Below are 19164 nucleotides of genomic sequence, written 5' to 3'. Positions count from 1 at the left end.
AGTTGACCTACAGGAGGTGGTGGCCCAAATCCGGTTTCAATATTTGCCCCCTTGGATGGATACTGGGCCCTGAGTGGGAATCGATCTTGGTTCGGGTTCGTAGCGGAGTGTGCTAACCACTGCGCCACCGGTCCATAAAACAAAGACCCCCATATAGCCTGTAACAGACTGTAGGGGCAAGTGCTGTTTGCGAGCAGCAGCTATGAAGGCCGGCACGGCACACGATGGGGTGGGTGGCCAGCACCACGCCCGGCCGCCTTTGTCTCCCTAGTGGCGATGCTTCCACACCGCACCAGTTACTCATTTGAGGCTGAGCCGACCTATGGGAGGCCCATAACTGGTTCAGATAATCGTCACTGGTGATGGCCGTGAGCGGAAATCGAACTCGGGTCGCCAGGTTCGCAGCGGAGTGTGCTAACCCCTGCGCCACCGCTCCGTAGCAACCCCCGCCATTCGCCACGAAGTGGTTGGTGATGTCTCAAGGGCGCCTGTGCCAGGCTAGGTGCACTTTGAAGCCACGTGGAGTGTCGAAGGCTCGCTGGCAAGGGTCAGGGGAAAAACCCTGCAGGTGCCATGTGTTGACTGAGATGACTGGCAGATGCACCCCCTGTTGCCCCCAACTGTGCCCACCGTCCATACACACACAGACACGCGCGCACAGACACACACACACACGCACATTGTACTTCTGTCTCTAAGCTCAACGTGGTCCCACAAATTGGTCCTCTGATCAACCCAGGTCGTTATGAACACCGGCGTGACGTCAACTCCTCAAAGCACGTCACTTCCCTTCGTATTAAAACTCACGCACACACTCGCACGCAAGGAGCTGCTAGACTGGTCTAAAAGCAAGGGTCTCACACAATGGAGTGTGGGGTATAAGAGGCCTGTGAGTCCTCGTGCTCACGCGTGGGTTTGTCTGTTGAGCCGCAGTCACCACTGCAGGCAGCAGCAGCAGCTACTGAAGGGGCGTCTAGAGAGGTGCGCGCCAGAGTGTGCACCTCAACCTGAATGACCACATCTTTAAAAAAATGATCGTCAACTTGCAATGCGGTGCCACTGCCGCTCGCTCAATGGCTCGCGTGCCCGATCGCCTGCCCGCCCGCCTGCCCGCCCGATCGCCCGCCCCATTGATCGCCTGCCCGCCCGATCGCCCGCCCCATTGATCGCCTGCCCGCCCGCCTACCCGCCCGATCGCCCGCCCCATCGATCGATCGCCCGCCCGATCGCTCGCCCGATCACTCGCCCGCCCGATTGCTCGATCGCTCGCCCGCCCAATCTGTCGCTCGCCCGCATCCGGAAGAAACCAGGAAGGGCAGCCGCAGCAGCCACACGGTGGTGAGCAGACGCCGTTACGAATTGCCCCAAGCTCTGCGGTCCTCTATATATATATAAAGGTGTTATCGACCGATTAATGGCGACTGTTCACACGTGATAGGAGAAAAAAACCCGTTGCGTGCAAAGGGGGGAACTCTCTATCCCGCACAGATTGAACAGGTGGGAGTTCACGCTTTTGCCACACTTGCCTTCACCTGGCAAGCCAGGGTTCGGCTCCTCCTCGTCGCCCACGGCGGAGGAAGGGGGTGGGGTTTCGCAACATCTGTGTGCGTGCGACCCACCAACTCCTCCCTGCTGCTGCCTCCAGTGCTGGATGACAACATGCCACGTGCGACATCATTTTTTCCATCAGGATGATCGATATTTTCAAGTGTTAAATTATAAGTTGTACGGTAAATGTATAGAATGGAAAAAAATAAAATACAAAATCCTCGACTTACAGACTTTCAGAGATATACGAAAAAATCGTCCGGGTGGCCAGTTGCCTGTTTGGACCGAGAGTCGTGAGTTCAACCACCGTGCAACAGATGGCGGTGGGAGCATCTACATCTGCAGAACGTGAAGAACCAGTGGCATCTATATCTGCAGAACATGAAGAACCAGTGGCATCTACATCTGCAGAACGTGAGGAACCAGTGGCATCTATATCTGCAGAACATGAAGAACCAGTGGCATCTACATCTGCAGAACGTGAAGAACCAGTGGCATCCATATCTGCAAAAAATGAAGAACCAGTGGCATTTACATCTGCAGAACGTGAAGAACCAGTGTCATGTACATCTACAGAACGTGAAGAAGCAGTGGCATCTACATCTGCAGAATATGAAGAACCAGTGGCATCTACATCTGCAGGAGATTATACAACTTTTAAAGCCATTCCCTGTGTTTAGTGGACACGCCGTACAACTCGTTTGGAATTGACAGGGGTAATAAAGTTGGACTTAAGAACAAATCGACTTACGAACAGACCTCTGGTACCCAACTCGTCCATACGTAGAGGAGTCCCTGTAATGTATTGTGCAATATTGTATGCGTATCCGTGTACAGTCGTGTGCACGACAGAAAGAAAAATCGTGCAGCTGAACCTCACTGCCTGCTGGGGGGCTGGGAAAAAAAAACGTTATTTTAATTTTACCAGGTAAGGTCAACTGAGCTGTGTAGCTCTTTGTCAGAAGAGGCCTGTCCACAAACGATAGCTCAACCAAGTGGCTTGTCATCATCGTGTGGCAATGTATCGCAGCCAGGTACTCAAAACGCACTTTTCTAATGCGGAGGGAAAAAAACTGGAGAAAAAAATCCACGCGACCAGGAGGACAGAGATAACGCGCAAACTCCAAATATACAGCAGCAGCAGCAGGCGTCAGGGTCGGGATCGAACCCACGACCTCCTGTACGCCAGGCGAGGCAGTTAACATCTCCTAAACACCGCGGCGCCTAGCTTACATAACCAATCTCACACTCTCACACTCGCCCACCCACTCTCACCCATCCACTCACTCTCACACTCATACACACCTCCCGCATACCGGACGAGGTAGTCAACATCTCCCAAGCCAGCGCGGCAGCCTTTCGCCCCACGCAGGCCTCTAACCCCACTCCCAACCCCCTGCCCCTTACCGCCCCCCCTCCACCCCCGCCGCGAGTGGAGGCAGCGGTGAGTCAACCGTGAGAGGTGGCGGGGGGCACGGGGGAAAGGGAGGGGGGGGCTCCGGGGGAGGAGGAGAGGGGGGGGGGAGGGGCGGCGGCGAGGACGGCCCCCCGGAGGCGTGCAAGAGCGGCGGGCCCCCGTCGCAGAGCCCCCCTGAGGGCCGCGAAGAATCCGTGGTAGCGCGTCACGTTGTGGATGGAAAGCAGCACCCCGGCCAGCAGCTCCCTGGTGGCCAACAGGTGGTGCAGGTAGGCGCGCGAGTGGTGGGCGCACGTGTAGCAGGGGCAGCCGGGCAGCAGTGGGCTCAGGTCGCCACGGAACCTGAACCGAAGGTGGGGGGGGGAGGGGGGGAGGGTTACGGCAGAGACACGGCAGTCGCCATCGGTGGTCGCGATCGGGAGGACCCGGAGAAAAATCCAAGCGACCATCACGAGGAGAGAGTGACCGATAGATGACACGCCCCCGAGCAATCTTCAAGGCCACGGGCCCCCCCAGGATTTTGTTCGTCTGCTGTTCCAGTGAAGCAGCACAAATATCGAGAGAGTCCCTTCAAAAATATAACCGGTGTCTCTAAAAGGAACAACACTTCACCCTCAAGCTTTGTCCTCATCGGACTGCGCACGAGCGTCACCGTGACACCACGCGGCAGACGGACGCTCGTTGCAGAGATGTTCGTGGCTTGAACCCGGCAGGCCACCCCTGGTTAATACTCCAGCTGCATATTGCCCCGTCCACTCCACGCCTGTCGCGACGCTCACAAAGGCCGGCGGGAAGCCATCGTGTGTCGCTAATCCAGAGTCGCCCAAATTGTATTAATATATTTAATTACCACAAACTACTGAATTGGGATTTCACACACACACACACACAGCAACCACATCGCCCCCGGACCCCCCCGACCCCGCTACTGGTAGCAGACGAACATCATGCCCCGCTTGCAGTGCCCTCGTCACCTTGTGCCACACAGGGACAGCTGCCACTGGGCGTGCCCGAGGCTAGACCACAGAGCGATCATCCCCCATCACGCTCCTACCGGTAGAATAATGCCAGACTGCAGGCTCAGTTGCCCGAGTAAACTTTTGACAGCTGCAACTGGGGGTGCCCCCTTTCAAATCTTTACTCCCTCATCGTGGGTTCGATCCGGACCCTGATGCCTGCTGTGGTTGCGAGGATTTTTTCCTCCGGGTCCTCCGGTTTTTACCCTTCACATTTTGCATCAATTTGGCTGCTATAAATTCCCACGTGATGATCTGCCACTTTGTTGAGCTATCGTTTGCGGTAAGGTCACTTCTGAAAAATAGTTACATAGGCTCAGAGGGCTCCACCTGGTAAGATTTAAAAAAAAAAGTTTAGTTTTAGTCGTAGATTTTTTTTAAAGTAACTTCATTACTTTGCACTCCTATCGTGTTTTTGCGTCGTGTTTGTTGTTGTAGCGTTCTGACCTCCGTGCCCCTAATGGAACATTTGTGAAAAAAGAGCTTAATAGTTATCCGATTCCCCCTCCTGCAGTCTAAATAACGATTCTGATTTTAGGAAAAGGAAGGCGCTGTAATTGCCTCTCTTCACGCAGGTTCATCTCGAATCGCGTGGGGATGCGGACATCCTCCTCCTCTTCATCCTCCTCCTCCTCCTGCGTCACCTCGGGGATCACGCTCCCCCCGGCGTCGTCGCCCTCCTCGCCCGCAGCGTCCCCAAGCGCTGCCCCTGTGCACGGTAAAAGCCGACATCAGTTCACCAAGGCAACTCCGGCCGTCATCATCGCAGCAGCAGCGGCGGCGGCAGCTTTTGGCTCGGCCGTCGAACAAAGACGCAGTCGCGCTTTCAGATGCGCTTATGCGACCGTCTGGAATGCTCTTTCCTTCAAATAGTAGGAAGCCACTGGAGCTGTGCGCTTTTAGATCATCATCGTCTAGATTGACAAACTCATTTCTTCAGAAGTTTATTTTTGTGTGTTAATTTGTTGACCTTCCACCCCGCACTTCCGCTTAGCACGGTAGGCTACGTGAGGTGCAAAAAACGTTCAGCATACAGACACACACATATACACATACACACATACACACACACATACCCACACATACACATACATACACACTCATACACACGCAAACATACACACACATACACACACACGTACACACATACATACACACACACATACACAACAACAACCGCCATTCGCCACTAAGTGGCGGTGACGTCACCACAACGCTTGTGGCAGGCCACACACATACACACACATACACACAAATGTAAAAAAGATCCCCCATATAGCCTTAACAGACTGTAGGGGCAAGTGCTGTTAGCGAGCACCTATGAAGGCCGGTAATGGTACACGAGGGGGTGGGTGGCCAGCTCCACGCCCGACCACCTTTGTCTCCCTAGTGGCGATGTTTGCACACTGTACCAGGTACTCATTTGAGGTTGAGTCGACCTAGGGGAGGCCCGGGACCGGTTAAAATAATCGTCACTGGTGTTGGCCGTGAGAGGGAATCGAACCCGTGTCGCCGGGTTCATAGCGCAGCGCGCTAACCGCTACACTATCGCTCCCCACACACATACAGACACATACACACACACACGTACACACATACATACACACACACATAGGACACACAAACACATACATACACACATACAGACACCCACGTACGACTGAGATCACACAGCAGCAGCAGCAGCAACTTTGCCCACGACTGCACGGTGAGCCGTGGTGATGTGACGTGACAGTGTGACGTGACGGTGTGACGTGACAGTGTGCCGTGATGGTGTGACGTGACAGTGTGACGTGACAGTGAGCCGTGATGATGTGACGTGACAGTGTGACGTGACAGTGTGACGTGACGGTGTGACGTGACAGTGTGACGTGACGGTGTGACGTGACAGTGTGCCGTGATGGTGTGACGTGACAGTGTGACGTGACAGTGAGCCGTGATGATGTGACGTGACAGTGTGACGTGATGGTGTGACGTGACAGTGTGACGTGACGGTGTGACGTGACAGTGTGCCGTGATGGTGTGTGGTGTGCCGTAACAGTGTGTACCATGACAGTATGTCGTGACGGTGAGTACCGTGACGGTGTGACGGTGAGTACCGTGACGGTGTGACGGTGAGTGACGTGACGGTGTGACGGTGAGTGACGTGACGGTGTGACGGTGAGTGACGTGACGGTGTGACGGTGAGTGACGTGACGGTGTGACGGTGAGTGACGTGACGGTGTGACGGTGAGTGACGTGACGGTGTGACGGTGAGTGACGTGACGGTGTGACGGTGAGTGACGTGACGGTGTGACGGTGAGTGACGTGACGGTGTGACGGTGAGTGACGTGACGGTGTGACGGTGAGTGACGTGACGGTGTGACGGTGAGTGCCGTGACGGTGTGACGGTGAGTGCCGTGACGGTGTGACGGTGGGTGCCGTTACGGTGAGTGCCGTGACGGTGAGTGCCACTCCTCACCCGTCTCCCACTCGTAGGAGAAGTGGAGAGCTCCGCCGCGCTCCGTCACCAGGAAGGGGAAGTGGCTCTCAAAGAGGTCCACGCCGAGCGCGGCACAGCGGAGCACTTGGTCCGGACGTCCCACCCCACACACCATGCTGCTCACCACGACACCACACACACACCATGCTGCTCACCACGACACCACACACACACCACGCTGCTCACCACGACACCATCACCACACACATACCATGCTGCTCACCACGACACCACACACACCACGCTGCTCACCACGACACCACACACACACCACGCTGCTCACCACGACACCACACACACCACGCCGCTCACCACGACACCATCACCACACACACACCATGCTGCTCACCACGACACCACACACACCACGCTGCTCACCACGACACCACACACACACCACGCTACTCACCACGACACCACACACACACCACGCTACTCACCACGACACCATCACCACACACACACCATGCTGCTCACCACGACACCACACACACACCACGCTACTCACCACGACACCATCACCACACACACACCACGCTACTCACCACGACACCACACACACACCACGCTACTCACCACGACACCACACACACACCACGCTGCTCACCACGACACCACACACACACCACGCTACTCACCACGACACCACACACACACCACGCTGCTCACCACGACACCACACACACACCATGCTGCTCACCACGACACCACACACACCACGCTGCTCACCACAACACCACACATACACCATGCTGCTCACCACGACACCACACACACACCACGCTGCTCACCACGACACCACACACACACCACGCTGCTCACCACGACACCACACACACCATGCTGCTCACCACGACACCACACACACACCACGCTGCTCACCACGACACCACACACACACCACGCTGCTCACCACAACACCATCACCACACACACACCACGCTGCTCACCACGACACCACACACACACCACAACACCATCACCACACACACACCATGCTGCTCACCACGACACCATCACCACACACCACGCTGCTCACCACGACACCACACACACACCACGCTGCTCACCACGACACCATCACCACACACACACCATGCTGCTCACAACGACACCACACACCACGCTACTCACCACGACACCATCACCACACACACCACGCTGCTCACCACGACACCACACACACCACGCTGCTCACCACGACACCACACACACACCACGCTGCTCACCACGACACCATCACCACACACACACCACGCTGCTCACCACGACACCACACACACACCACGCTACTCACCACGACACCACACACACACCATGCTGCTCACAACGACACCACACACACACCACGCTGCTCACCACGACACCATCACCACACACACACCACGCTGCTCACCACGACACCACACACACACCACGCTGCTCACCACGACACCATCACCACACACACACCATGCTGCTCACCACAACAACCGCCATTCGCCACTAAGTGGCTGTGACGTCACCATGACGCTTGTGCCAGGCTATGTGCACATTGGTGTCGAACGCCCGCCGGCAGGAGGTCACGGGGCAGACCCAGGTGCCACGGGTCGACTGACTGAGACGACTGGCTGATGCACCACCTGTGCCCCAAACTGTGCCAACTTGCTGTGCTTTAGCCACCCGGCGCTCCGCTTGTTGTTGTGAGCGTCGCTCCTCCGCCCTCCGTTGTTGTTGGAGGGCGACTGCCTCCAACTGCCCAGTAGCGTCCTTCACAAGCCTCCTTGACCGAGGCCGATCTTGACACCGCTGGTACCCGTCATCGGCAAGTCCACTCAGCTCAATGTCCTCCTGTACCACATCAGCTCCATCTCTTCTCTAGCCCGTGCTGCGCCCGTTTAGCCCCCTCTATCCGGCCAAACAAAAGCTGTTTAGGCATGCGGTGACTGGGCATGCGGGCTACATGGCCCAGCCAATGCAGCCTTGCCTGCCGGAGCTCACCAATGGAACTTTGTCTAGATCTTTCAAGGATTTGTGAGCTCCTCACACAATCCAGCCTGGTTAAACCCAGGATGGATCGTAGGCAGGCCAGCCTAAATGTTTCTAACCGGCGAAGATGTTCCATTAGGGGGGGTCCACGTTTCACAAGCGTAGAGAAGGGAGGGAATGACCATGGCTGAGAAGACCTGAAGCTTCGTGCGGAGCAACAGACCAGGTAGCTTCCACACAGCGTTATGCAACCGATGAAAAGATAATGCCGCTCGACTGATTCGGTTGAGACCTCTGCTGTCAAACCAGAGCCGGTCATGAGCACACTGCCCAGGTATGGGAATCTCTCCACTCTCCCCACAATTGCCCCATCATCAATTGGGAGTTGTGGGGGTGGAGTATCCGATGGTACAAAATACCCAGGCAGGTGCTTAGTTTTGGTGGGGCTGATGGTAAGGCCCCACCTCTTAGTGGCAAGCTCCAGGTTCAGCAGCAGCGCCTCCAACTCCTCCTCTGAGTGACCAGCAATTACCAGATCATCGGCACACAAAACGTGGTTGACCAATAGGGAGGCATCCCTTGACCGCAACCGGGCATCGATCAGCCTCCCATTGTATCTGTACACACACCATGGTGCTCACCACGACACCACCACACACACCATGCTGCTCACCACGACACTACCACACATCGTCCTGGGCCTCTGCTAGGTAGACTCAGCCCTAAATGAGTGCATGGTGTGATGTGTAAAAACACTGCCACAAGGAAGCCCATGGTGGCCTGGCGTGGTGCTTGTGTTTGCGTGCGTCACCGTGGTCTGTGTGTGTGCAGCGTGCGTGTGTGCGTGTTTGCTGAGCGGTGGTGCAGTGGATAGCGCACGCCGCTACGAACCAGGCGACCCGAGTCCGATTCCCGCTCGCGGCCAACACCAGCGACGATTATTTGAACTGGTTCCTGAGTCTCCCCTAGGTCGACTCAGCCTCAAACGAGTACCTGGTGCGGTGTGCAAACATCGCCACTGGAGAGACGAAGGCGGAAGGGTGTGGAGCCGGCCACCCACCGCCTCGTGTGCCGTGCCGGCCTTCATTGGCGCTACTCGCTCACAGCACTTGCCCCAACAGTCTCTTAAGGCTACAAATAGGATCTTTGTGTGCGTGCATACGCGCGTGTGTATGTGCGTGTGCAGCTCACGTGTCTGTGCGTGTGTGCGTGTGCGTGTGCGCGCGTGTGCGTGTGTGCGTGTGTGCGTGTGTGCGTGTGTGCGTGTGTGCGTGTGTGCGTGTGTGCGTGTGTGCGTGTGTATGTGTGTGTGCAGCTCACGTGTCTGTGCGTGTGTGCGTGTGCGCGCGTGTGCGTGTGTGCGTGTGTGCGTGTGTGCGTGTGTGCACACGCGCGTGTGTGCGTGTGTGTGTGTGTGCGTCACCGCGGCTTGTCTGGCGGCAGCTCGGCGATGACGGCGCGCAGGATGCGGCTCCGCGTGGCGGCGCCGGGCCCACCTTCCCCGCCCTGCCGCTGGAAGAGTCCCGACACGAGGAAGCCAGCGACCGCGCGGGTGGCGGTGCAGCGCGCCGAGCGCACGCGCTCCGACATCAGCGCACCGCCCTGCACCGTGCCCAGCACGCCCACGCCGCTCAGCTCCTGCACCGCACGCACCGCAAACATCACGATCACACGCAGCGCCACACACACACACACACAGCATCACACACACACACACAGCATCACACACACACACAGCATCACACACACACAGCATCACACACACACACAGCATCACACACAGCGCCACACACACACACAGCATCACACACACACACACAGCATCACACACAGCGCCAGACACACGCACACAGCATCACACACACACACACAGCATCACACACAGCATCACACACACACAGCATCACACACAGCGCCACACACACACAGCATCACACGCAGCGCCACACACACACACACAGCATCACACACAGCGCCACACACACACACACAGCATCACACGCAGTGCCACACACACACACACAGCATCACACACAGCGCCACACACACACACACACAGCATCACACGCAGCACCACACACGCACAGCGCCACACACACGCAGCACCACACATGCACAGCGCCACACACACACAGCACCAGACACGCACAGCACCGCACTCACGCACACAGCATCACACACAGCACCAGACACGCACAGCGCCACACACACACGCAGTACCAGACACACACACAGCATCACACGCAGCACCACACACACACAGCATCACACACAGCACCAGACACGCACAGCGCCACACTCACGGCACCGCACGCACTGCATGGATGATGATGACGCACGCACCATACACAACAACAACAACCGCCATTCGCCACTAACTGACGGTGACATCACCACGGCGCTTGTGCCAGGCTATGTGCACGTTGAGGCCACGTGAAGTGTCGAATGCCCACTAGCAGTAGGTCACGGGGCAGACCCAGGTGCCACGGGTCGACTGACTGAGATGACTGAGATGACTGGCTGATGCACCACCTGTGCCCCCTATGATGTTGTGAGCGTCGCTCCTCCACCCTCCTTTCTTGCTGGAGGACGACTGCCTCCAACTCCCCAGTAGCGTCCTTTACGAGCCTCCTCCACAGAGGCCGATCTTGACACCGCTGGTAACGGTCATCGGCAAGTCCACTCAGCTCCACATCCTCTTGTACCACATCACTCCATCTCTTCTCTAGCCCGTGCCACGCCCGTTGAGCCCCCTCTATACGGCCGAACAAAAGTTGTTTAGGCATTCGGTGGCTGGGCATGCAGGCTACATGACCCAGCCAAAAAAGCCTTCCCTGCCAGATGGACTCACCGACGGGACTTTGTCCAGATCTTTCAAGGATTTGTGAGCTCCTCACACAAGCCAGCCTGGTTAAACCCAGAATGGATCGTAGGCAGGCCAGCCTAAATGTTTCTAACCGGCGAAGATGCTTCATTAGGGGGGTCCACGTTTCGCAAGCATAGAGAAGGGAGGGCATGGCCGTGGCCGAGAAGACCTGAAGCTTCCTTTGGAGCAACAGGTCAGGTAGCTTCCGCACAGCGCTACGCAACCGATGAAAAAATGCCGCTCGACTGATTCGGAGACCTCTGCTGTCAAACCGGAGCCAGTCATGAGCACACTGCCCAGGTATGGGAAACTCTCCACTCTCTCAACAACTGCCCCATCACCAATTGGGAGTTGTGGGGGTGGAGTGTCTAATGGTACAAAATACCCAGGCAGGTGCTTAGTTTTGGTGGGGCTGATGATAAGGCCCCACCTCTTAGTGGCACGTTCCAGGTTCAGCAGCAGCACCTCCAACTCCTCTGAGTGAGCGGCAATTACCAGATCATCGGCATACATAACATGGTTGAGCAATAGGGAGCCATCCCTTGACCGCACCTGGGTGTCGATCAGTCTTGCATTGTATCTGTACCAGATGGAAATTCCTCCGATACAGCCATCACAAACTACGTGATTGAAATATATGTTGAATAATGTTAAATAATGTGGGAGCCAGAGGACATCCCTGTCGCACCCCAAGGTGAACAGGGAATGGTGCCGACTCCCGGCCACGTAGATTTACCCGGGCCCAGTCACCATCATAAAGGTCCTTAATGATCGTGAGCAGAGAGTCAGGGACTCCAAAAGCACAAAGAACAACCCAGAGCCCAGGCCTACTGATGGTATCATAGGCCTTGACCAAGTCAATTAAGCAGAGATGCAGGTCTTGTTGGAATTCCTTACACCGCTGCTGTAGAAGACGGATGTAAAATATGGCATCTGTGCAGGACCGCCCTTTCCTGAAACCGCATTGGGGCTACGCAAGCCTCTCCTGAGCGTGCCTGGCAAGGCAATGTTGAATAATCATTGCCAGGACCTTTCCTGGCACACTGAGGAGTGAGATGCCCCTGTAGTTGTTACAGTCTGTGCGGTCCCCCTTCTTAAAGAGGGAGAACCACCAGGGAATCCTACCAATCCTGGGGAACCCATCCAGTGGTCCAGACTGTTGTTATATGTAGGGCATTCTGTGCACAAACGCCACCCTCCCTCAGGATTTTGCTGCCCGGTGCCTTTCCTGGTCTCAGACTCTGGATCGTCTTCAGTACATCCTCAACAGATGGCACCTCAGCCAACCACTCACAGGGGGTGACTACTTCTTCCGATATTTGATGCACGGCAGCCTCAGCAGGGTCATCCCCACTTTGCCCCATGATGTTTTCCAGGCATCTCACATACACACACAGCACCACACACACACAGCACCACACACACACTCACCACACACTCTCACCACACACACTCACCACACACACTCACCACACACACTCACCAGACACACTCACCACACAATCTCACCACACACACTCACCAAACAATCTCACCACACACACTCACCACACACACTCACCACACACTAGCCACACACACTCACCACACACACTCACCACACACACCACACACTCTCACCACACACACTCACCACACACACTCGCCACGCACACACCACACAGCAACAGCACACACAACACCGTATACATCAACTGCACAGTTAATGAGTGGTGATCGCTCAACGGGTGAGTGGATTGTGTGGTGTGTGGTGTGTAGTGAGTGGTGTAGTGAGTGGTGTAGTGAGTGGTGTAGTGAGTGGTGTAGTGAGTGGTGTAGTGGTGTAGTGAGTGGTGCAGTGGGTGGTGTAGTGAGTGGTGTAGTGGGTGGTGTAGTGAGTGGATTGTGTGGTGTGTAGTGAGTGGATTGCGTGGTGTGAAGTGGGTGGTGTAGTGAGTGGTGTAGTGAGTGGTGTAGTGGGTGGTGTAGTGAGTGGTGTAGTGGGTGGTGTAGTGAGTGGTGTGTGGTGTGTAGTGAGTGGTGTAGTGAGTGGTGTAGTGAGTGGCTTGCATGGTGTGTAGTGGGTGGTGTAGTGAGTGGATTGTGTGGTGTGTAGTGGGTGGTGTAGTGAGTGGATTGTGTGGTGTGTAGTGAGTGGTGTAGTGAGTGGTGTAGTGGGTGGTGTAGTGAGTGGATTGTGTGGTGTGTAGTGAGTGGTGTGGTGAGTGGTGTAGTGGGTGGTGTAGTGAGTGGATTGTGTGGTGTGTAGTGAGTGGTGTAGTGAGTGGATTGTGTGGTGTGTAGTGAGTGGTGTAGTGAGTGGTGTAGTGGGTGGTGTAGTGAGTGGATTGTGTGGTGTGTAGTGGGTGGTGTAGTGAGTGGTGTAGTGAGTGGTGTACTGAGTGGATTGCGTGGTGTGTAGTGGGTGGTGTGTAGTGGGTGGTGTAGTGAGTGGTGTAGTGAGTGGTGTAGTGAGTGGATTGTGTGGTGTGTAGTGAGTGGTGTAGTGAGTGGATTGTGTGGTGTAGTGAGTGGTGTAGTGAGTGGATTGTGTGGTGTGTAGTGGGTGGTGTAGTGAGTGGATTGTGTGGTGTGTAGTGAGGGTGTAGTGAGTGGTGTAGTGGTGTGTAGTGAGTGGTGTAGTCAGTGGATTGTGTGGTGTAGTGAGTGGTGTAGTGGTGTGTAGTGAGTGGTGTAGTGAGTGGATTGTGTGGTGTGTAGTGAGTGGTGTAGTGAGTGGATTGCGTGGTGTGTAGTGGGTGGTGTAGTGAGTGGATTATGTGGTGTGTAGTGGGTGGTGTAGTGAGTGGATTGTGTGGTGTGTAGTGAGTGGTGTAGTGGGTGGTGTAGTGAGTGGATTGTGTGGTGTGTAGTGAGTGGTGTAGTGAGTGGTGTAGTGAGTGGTGTGGTGAGTAGATTGTGTGGTGTGTAGTGGGTGGGGTAGTGAGTGGATTGTGTTGTGTGTAGTGAGTGGTGTAGTGAGTGGTGTAGTGGGTGGTGTAGTGAGTGGATTGTGTGGTGTGTAGTGAGTGGTGTAGTGAGTGGTGTAGTGAGTGGTGTGGTGAGTGGATTGTGTGGTGTGTAGTGGGTGGGGTAGTGAGTGGATTGTGTGGTGTGTAGTGAGTGGTGTAGTGAGTGGATTGCGTGGTGTGTAGTGGGTGGTGTAGTGAGTGGATTGTGTGGTGTGTAGTGAGTGGTGTAGTGAGTGGTGTAGTGAGTGGATTGTGTGGTGTGTAGTGAGTGGTGTAGTGAGTGGAGTAGTGGATGGTGTAGCGAGTGGATTGTGTGGTGTGTAGTGAGTGGTGTAGTGGGTGGTGTAGTGAGTGGTGTAGTGAGTGGATTGTGTGGTGTGTAGTGAGTGGATTGTGTGGTGTGTAGTGGGTGGTGTAGTGAGTGGTGTAGTGAGTGGATTGTGTGGTGTAGTGAGTGGTGTAGTGAGTGGATTGTGTGGTGTGTAGTGGGTGGTGTAGTGGGTGGTGTAGTGAGTGGATTGTGTGGTGTGTAGTGAGTGGTGTAGTGAGTGGATTGTGTGGTGTGTAGTGGGTGGTATAGTGAGTGGATTGTGTGGTGTGTGGTGAATGGTGAAGTGGGTGGTGTAGTGAGTGGATTGTGTGGTGTGTAATGAGTGGTGTAGTGAGTGGATTGTGTGGTGTGTAGTGAGTGGTATAGTGAGTGGATTGTGTGGTGTGTAGTGGGTGGTGTAGTGAGTGGATTGTGTGGTGTGTGGTGAGTGGTGAAGTGGGTGGTGTAGTGAGTGGATTGTGTGGTGTGTGGTGAGTGGTGTAGTGAGTGGATTGCGTGGTGTGTAGTGAGTGGGGTAGTGAGTGGTGTAGTGAGTGGATTGTGTGGTGTGTAGTGGGTGGTGTAGTGGGTGGTGTAGTGAGTGGTGTAGTGAGTGGTGTAGTGAGTGGTGTAGTGGGTGGTGTAGTGAGTGGTGTAGCGAGTGGATTGTGTGGTGTAATGAGTGGTGTAGTGAGTGGTGTAGTGAGTGGATTGTGTGGTGTGTAGTGAGTGGTGTAGTGAGTGGTGTAGTGAGTGGATTGTGTGGTGTGTAGTAGGTGGTGTAGTGAGTGGTGTAGTGAGTGGAGTAGTGAGTGGATTGTGTGTTGTGTAGTGGGTGGTGTGGTGAGTGGTGTAGTGAGTGGATTGTGTGGTGAGTGGTGAAGTGGGTGGTGTAGTAAGTGGATTGTCTGGTGTGTAGTGAGTGGTGTAGTGATTGGATTGTGTGGTGTGTAGTGAGTGGTGTAGTGGGTGGTGTAGTCAGTGGTGTAGTGAGTGGTGTAGTGAGTGGTGTAGTGTGTGGTGTAGTGAGTGGTGTAGTGAGTGGTGTGTAGTGAGTAGAGTAGTGAGTGGTGTAGTGAGTGGTGTGTAGTGAGTAGAGTAGTGAGTGGTGTGTAGTGAGTGGTGTGTAGTGAGTGGTGTAGTGAGTGATGTAGTGAGTGGTGTAGTGAGTGATGTAGTGAGTGGTGTAGTGAGTGGTGTAGTGGGTGGTGTAGTGAGTGGTGTAGTAAGTAGAGTAGTGAGTGGTGTAGTGAGTGGTGTGTAGTGAGTAGAGTAGCGAGTGGTGTGTAGTGAGTGGTGTGTAGTGAGTGGTGTAGTAAGTAGAGTGGTGGAGTAGCGAGCAACGAATGCTCACCGGGTGAGTGTGGTGAGCGAGCAGGCACGCGTCCAGGAAGGCGAGCGTTCGATCCACGCCACGCCGCTCACGCTTACTCGACGCTGTGGGGCCTTCGTCATCAGCTGCCGGGGCCTGCGTCACAACCACCACCACGCGTCACAACAACCACCACCACACGTCACAACAACCACCACCACACGTCACAACCACCACCACCACACGTCACAACAACCACCACCACACGTCACAACAACCACCACCACGCGTCACAACAACCACCACCACACGTCACAACAACCACCACCACACGTCACAACAACTACAACCACCACCACACGTCACAACAACCACCACCACACGTCACAACAACTACAACCACCACCACCACACGTCACAACAACTACAACCAACACCACACGTCACAACAACCACCACCACACGTCACAACAACTACAACCACCACCACACGTCACAACAACTACAACCACCACCACACATCACAACAACCACCACCACACGTCACAACAACCACCACCACACGTCACAACAACTACAACCACCACCACACGTCACAACAACCACCACCACACGTCACAACAACCACCACCACACGTCACAACAACTACAACCACCACCACACGTCACAACAACCACCACCACACGTCACAACAACTACAACCACCACCACACGTCACAACAACCACCACCACACGTCACAACAACCACCACCACACGTCACAACAACTACAACCACCAGCACACGTCACAACAACCACTACCACACCTCACAACAACTACAACCACCACCACACATCACAACAACTACAACCAACACCACATGTCACAACAACTACAACCACCACCACACGTCACAACAACTACAACCAACACCACACGTCACAACAACCACCACCACACGTCACAACAACTACTACCACCACCACACGTCACAACAACTACAACCAACACCACACGTCACAACAACCACCACCACACGTCACAACAACTACAACCACCACCACACGTCACAACAACCACCACCACACGTCACAACAACCACAACCACACGTCACAACTACTACAACCACCACCACACGTCACAACAACTACAACCACCACCACACATCACAACAACCAACACCACACGTCACAACAACCACTACCACACCTCACAACAACTACAACTACCACCAGACGTCACAACAACCACCACCACACGTCACAACAACCACCACCACACGTCACAACAACTACAACCACCACCACACGTCACAACAACTACAACCACCACCACACGTCACAACAACCACCACCACACGTCACAACAACCACCACCACACGTCACAACAACTACAACCACCACCACACGTCACAACAACTACAACCACCACCACACGTCACAACAACCACCACCACATGTCACAACAACTACAACCACTACCACACGTCACAACAACTACAACCAACACCACACGTCACAACAACCACCACCACACGTCACAACAACTACTACCACCACCACACGTCACAACAACTACAACCACCACCACATGTCACAACAACCACCACCATACGTCACAACAACTACAACCACTACCACACGTCACAACAACTACAACCAACACCACACGTCACAACAACCACCACCACACGTCACAACAACTACTACCACCACCACACCTCACAACAACTACAACCACCACCACGCGTCACAACTACTACAACCAACACCACACGTCACAACAACTACAACCACCACCACACGTCACAACAACTACTACCACCACCACACCTCACAACAACTACAACCACCACCACGCGTCACAACTACTACAACCACTACCACACGTCACAACAACTACAACCACTACCACACGTCACAACAACTACAACCAACACCACACGTCACAACAACTACAACCACCACCACACGTCATAACAACTACAACCACCACCACGCGTCACAACAACTACAACCACCACCACACCTCACAACAACTACAACCACCACCACACATCACAACAACTACAACCAACACCACATGTCACAACAACTACAACCACCACCACACGTCACAACAACTACAACCAACACCACACGTCACAACAACCACCACCACACGTCACAACAACTACTACCACCACCACACGTCACAACAACTACAACCAACACCACACGTCACAACAACCACCACCACACGTCACAACAACTACAACCACCACCACACGTCACAACAACCACCACCACACGTCACAACAACCACAACCACACGTCACAACTACTACAACCACCACCACACGTCACAACAACTACAACCACCACCACACATCACAACAACCAACACCACACGTCACAACAACCACTACCACACCTCACAACAACTACAACTACCACCAGACGTCACAACAACCACCACCACACGTCACAACAACTACAACCACCACCACACGTCACAACAACCACCACCACACGTCACAACAACCACCACCACACGTCACAACAACTACAACCACCACCACACGTCACAACAACTACAACCACCACCACACGTCACAACAACCACCACCACATGTCACAACAACTACAACCACTACCACACGTCACAACAACTACAACCAACACCACACGTCACAACAACCACCACCACACGTCACAACAACTACTACCACCACCACACGTCACAACAACTACAACCACCACCACATGTCACAACAACCACCACCATACGTCACAACAACTACAACCACTACCACACGTCACAACAACTACAACCAACACCACACGTCACAACAACCACCACCACACGTCACAACAACTACTACCACCACCACACCTCACAACAACTACAACCACCACCACGCGTCACAACTACTACAACCAACACCACACGTCACAACAACTACAACCACCACCACACGTCACAACAACTACTACCACCACCACACCTCACAACAACTACAACCACCACCACGCGTCACAACTACTACAACCACTACCACACGTCACAACAACTACAACCACTACCACACGTCACAACAACTACAACCAACACCACACGTCACAACAACTACAACCACCACCACACGTCATAACAACTACAACCACCACCACGCGTCACAACAACTACAACCACCACCACACGTCACAACAACTACAACCACCACCACACGTCACAACAACTACAACCAACACCACACGTCACAACAACCACTACCACCACCACACGTCACAACAACCACTACCACCACCACACGTCACAACAACTACAA

General features: G+C 54.5%; 1 protein-coding gene across 2 annotated transcripts in view; it reads right to left on the bottom strand.

Moving 5' to 3' along the window:
• Nucleotides 1–1213: 1213 nt before the first annotated feature.
• Nucleotides 1214–19164, bottom strand: part of QTRT2 (queuine tRNA-ribosyltransferase accessory subunit 2) — a 37739-nt gene continuing 19788 nt past the window's right edge. For both annotated transcript variants that reach the window (XM_032977283.2, XM_076053739.1), the window contains exons 6-10: nt 15913–16026; nt 9855–10069; nt 6443–6579; nt 4543–4690; nt 1214–3307 (exon numbers count right to left, since the gene is read on the bottom strand). In XM_032977283.2, the coding sequence (XP_032833174.2) occupies nt 2998–3307; nt 4543–4690; nt 6443–6579; nt 9855–10069; nt 15913–16026 (924 nt within the window). In that variant the 3' untranslated portion in view covers nt 1214–2997. The remainder of the gene's footprint in view (nt 3308–4542; nt 4691–6442; nt 6580–9854; nt 10070–15912; nt 16027–19164) is intronic.

The sequence above is a fragment of the Petromyzon marinus genome, chromosome 62 (genome assembly GCF_048934315.1).
Source record: "Petromyzon marinus isolate PM22_M1 ecotype Great Lakes invasive population chromosome 62, UKy_Petmar_22M1.pri1.0, whole genome shotgun sequence".
NCBI classification, from domain to species: Eukaryota; Metazoa; Chordata; class Hyperoartia; order Petromyzontiformes; family Petromyzontidae; genus Petromyzon; species Petromyzon marinus.
This window is presented reverse-complemented; position numbering and strand designations above follow the sequence as displayed.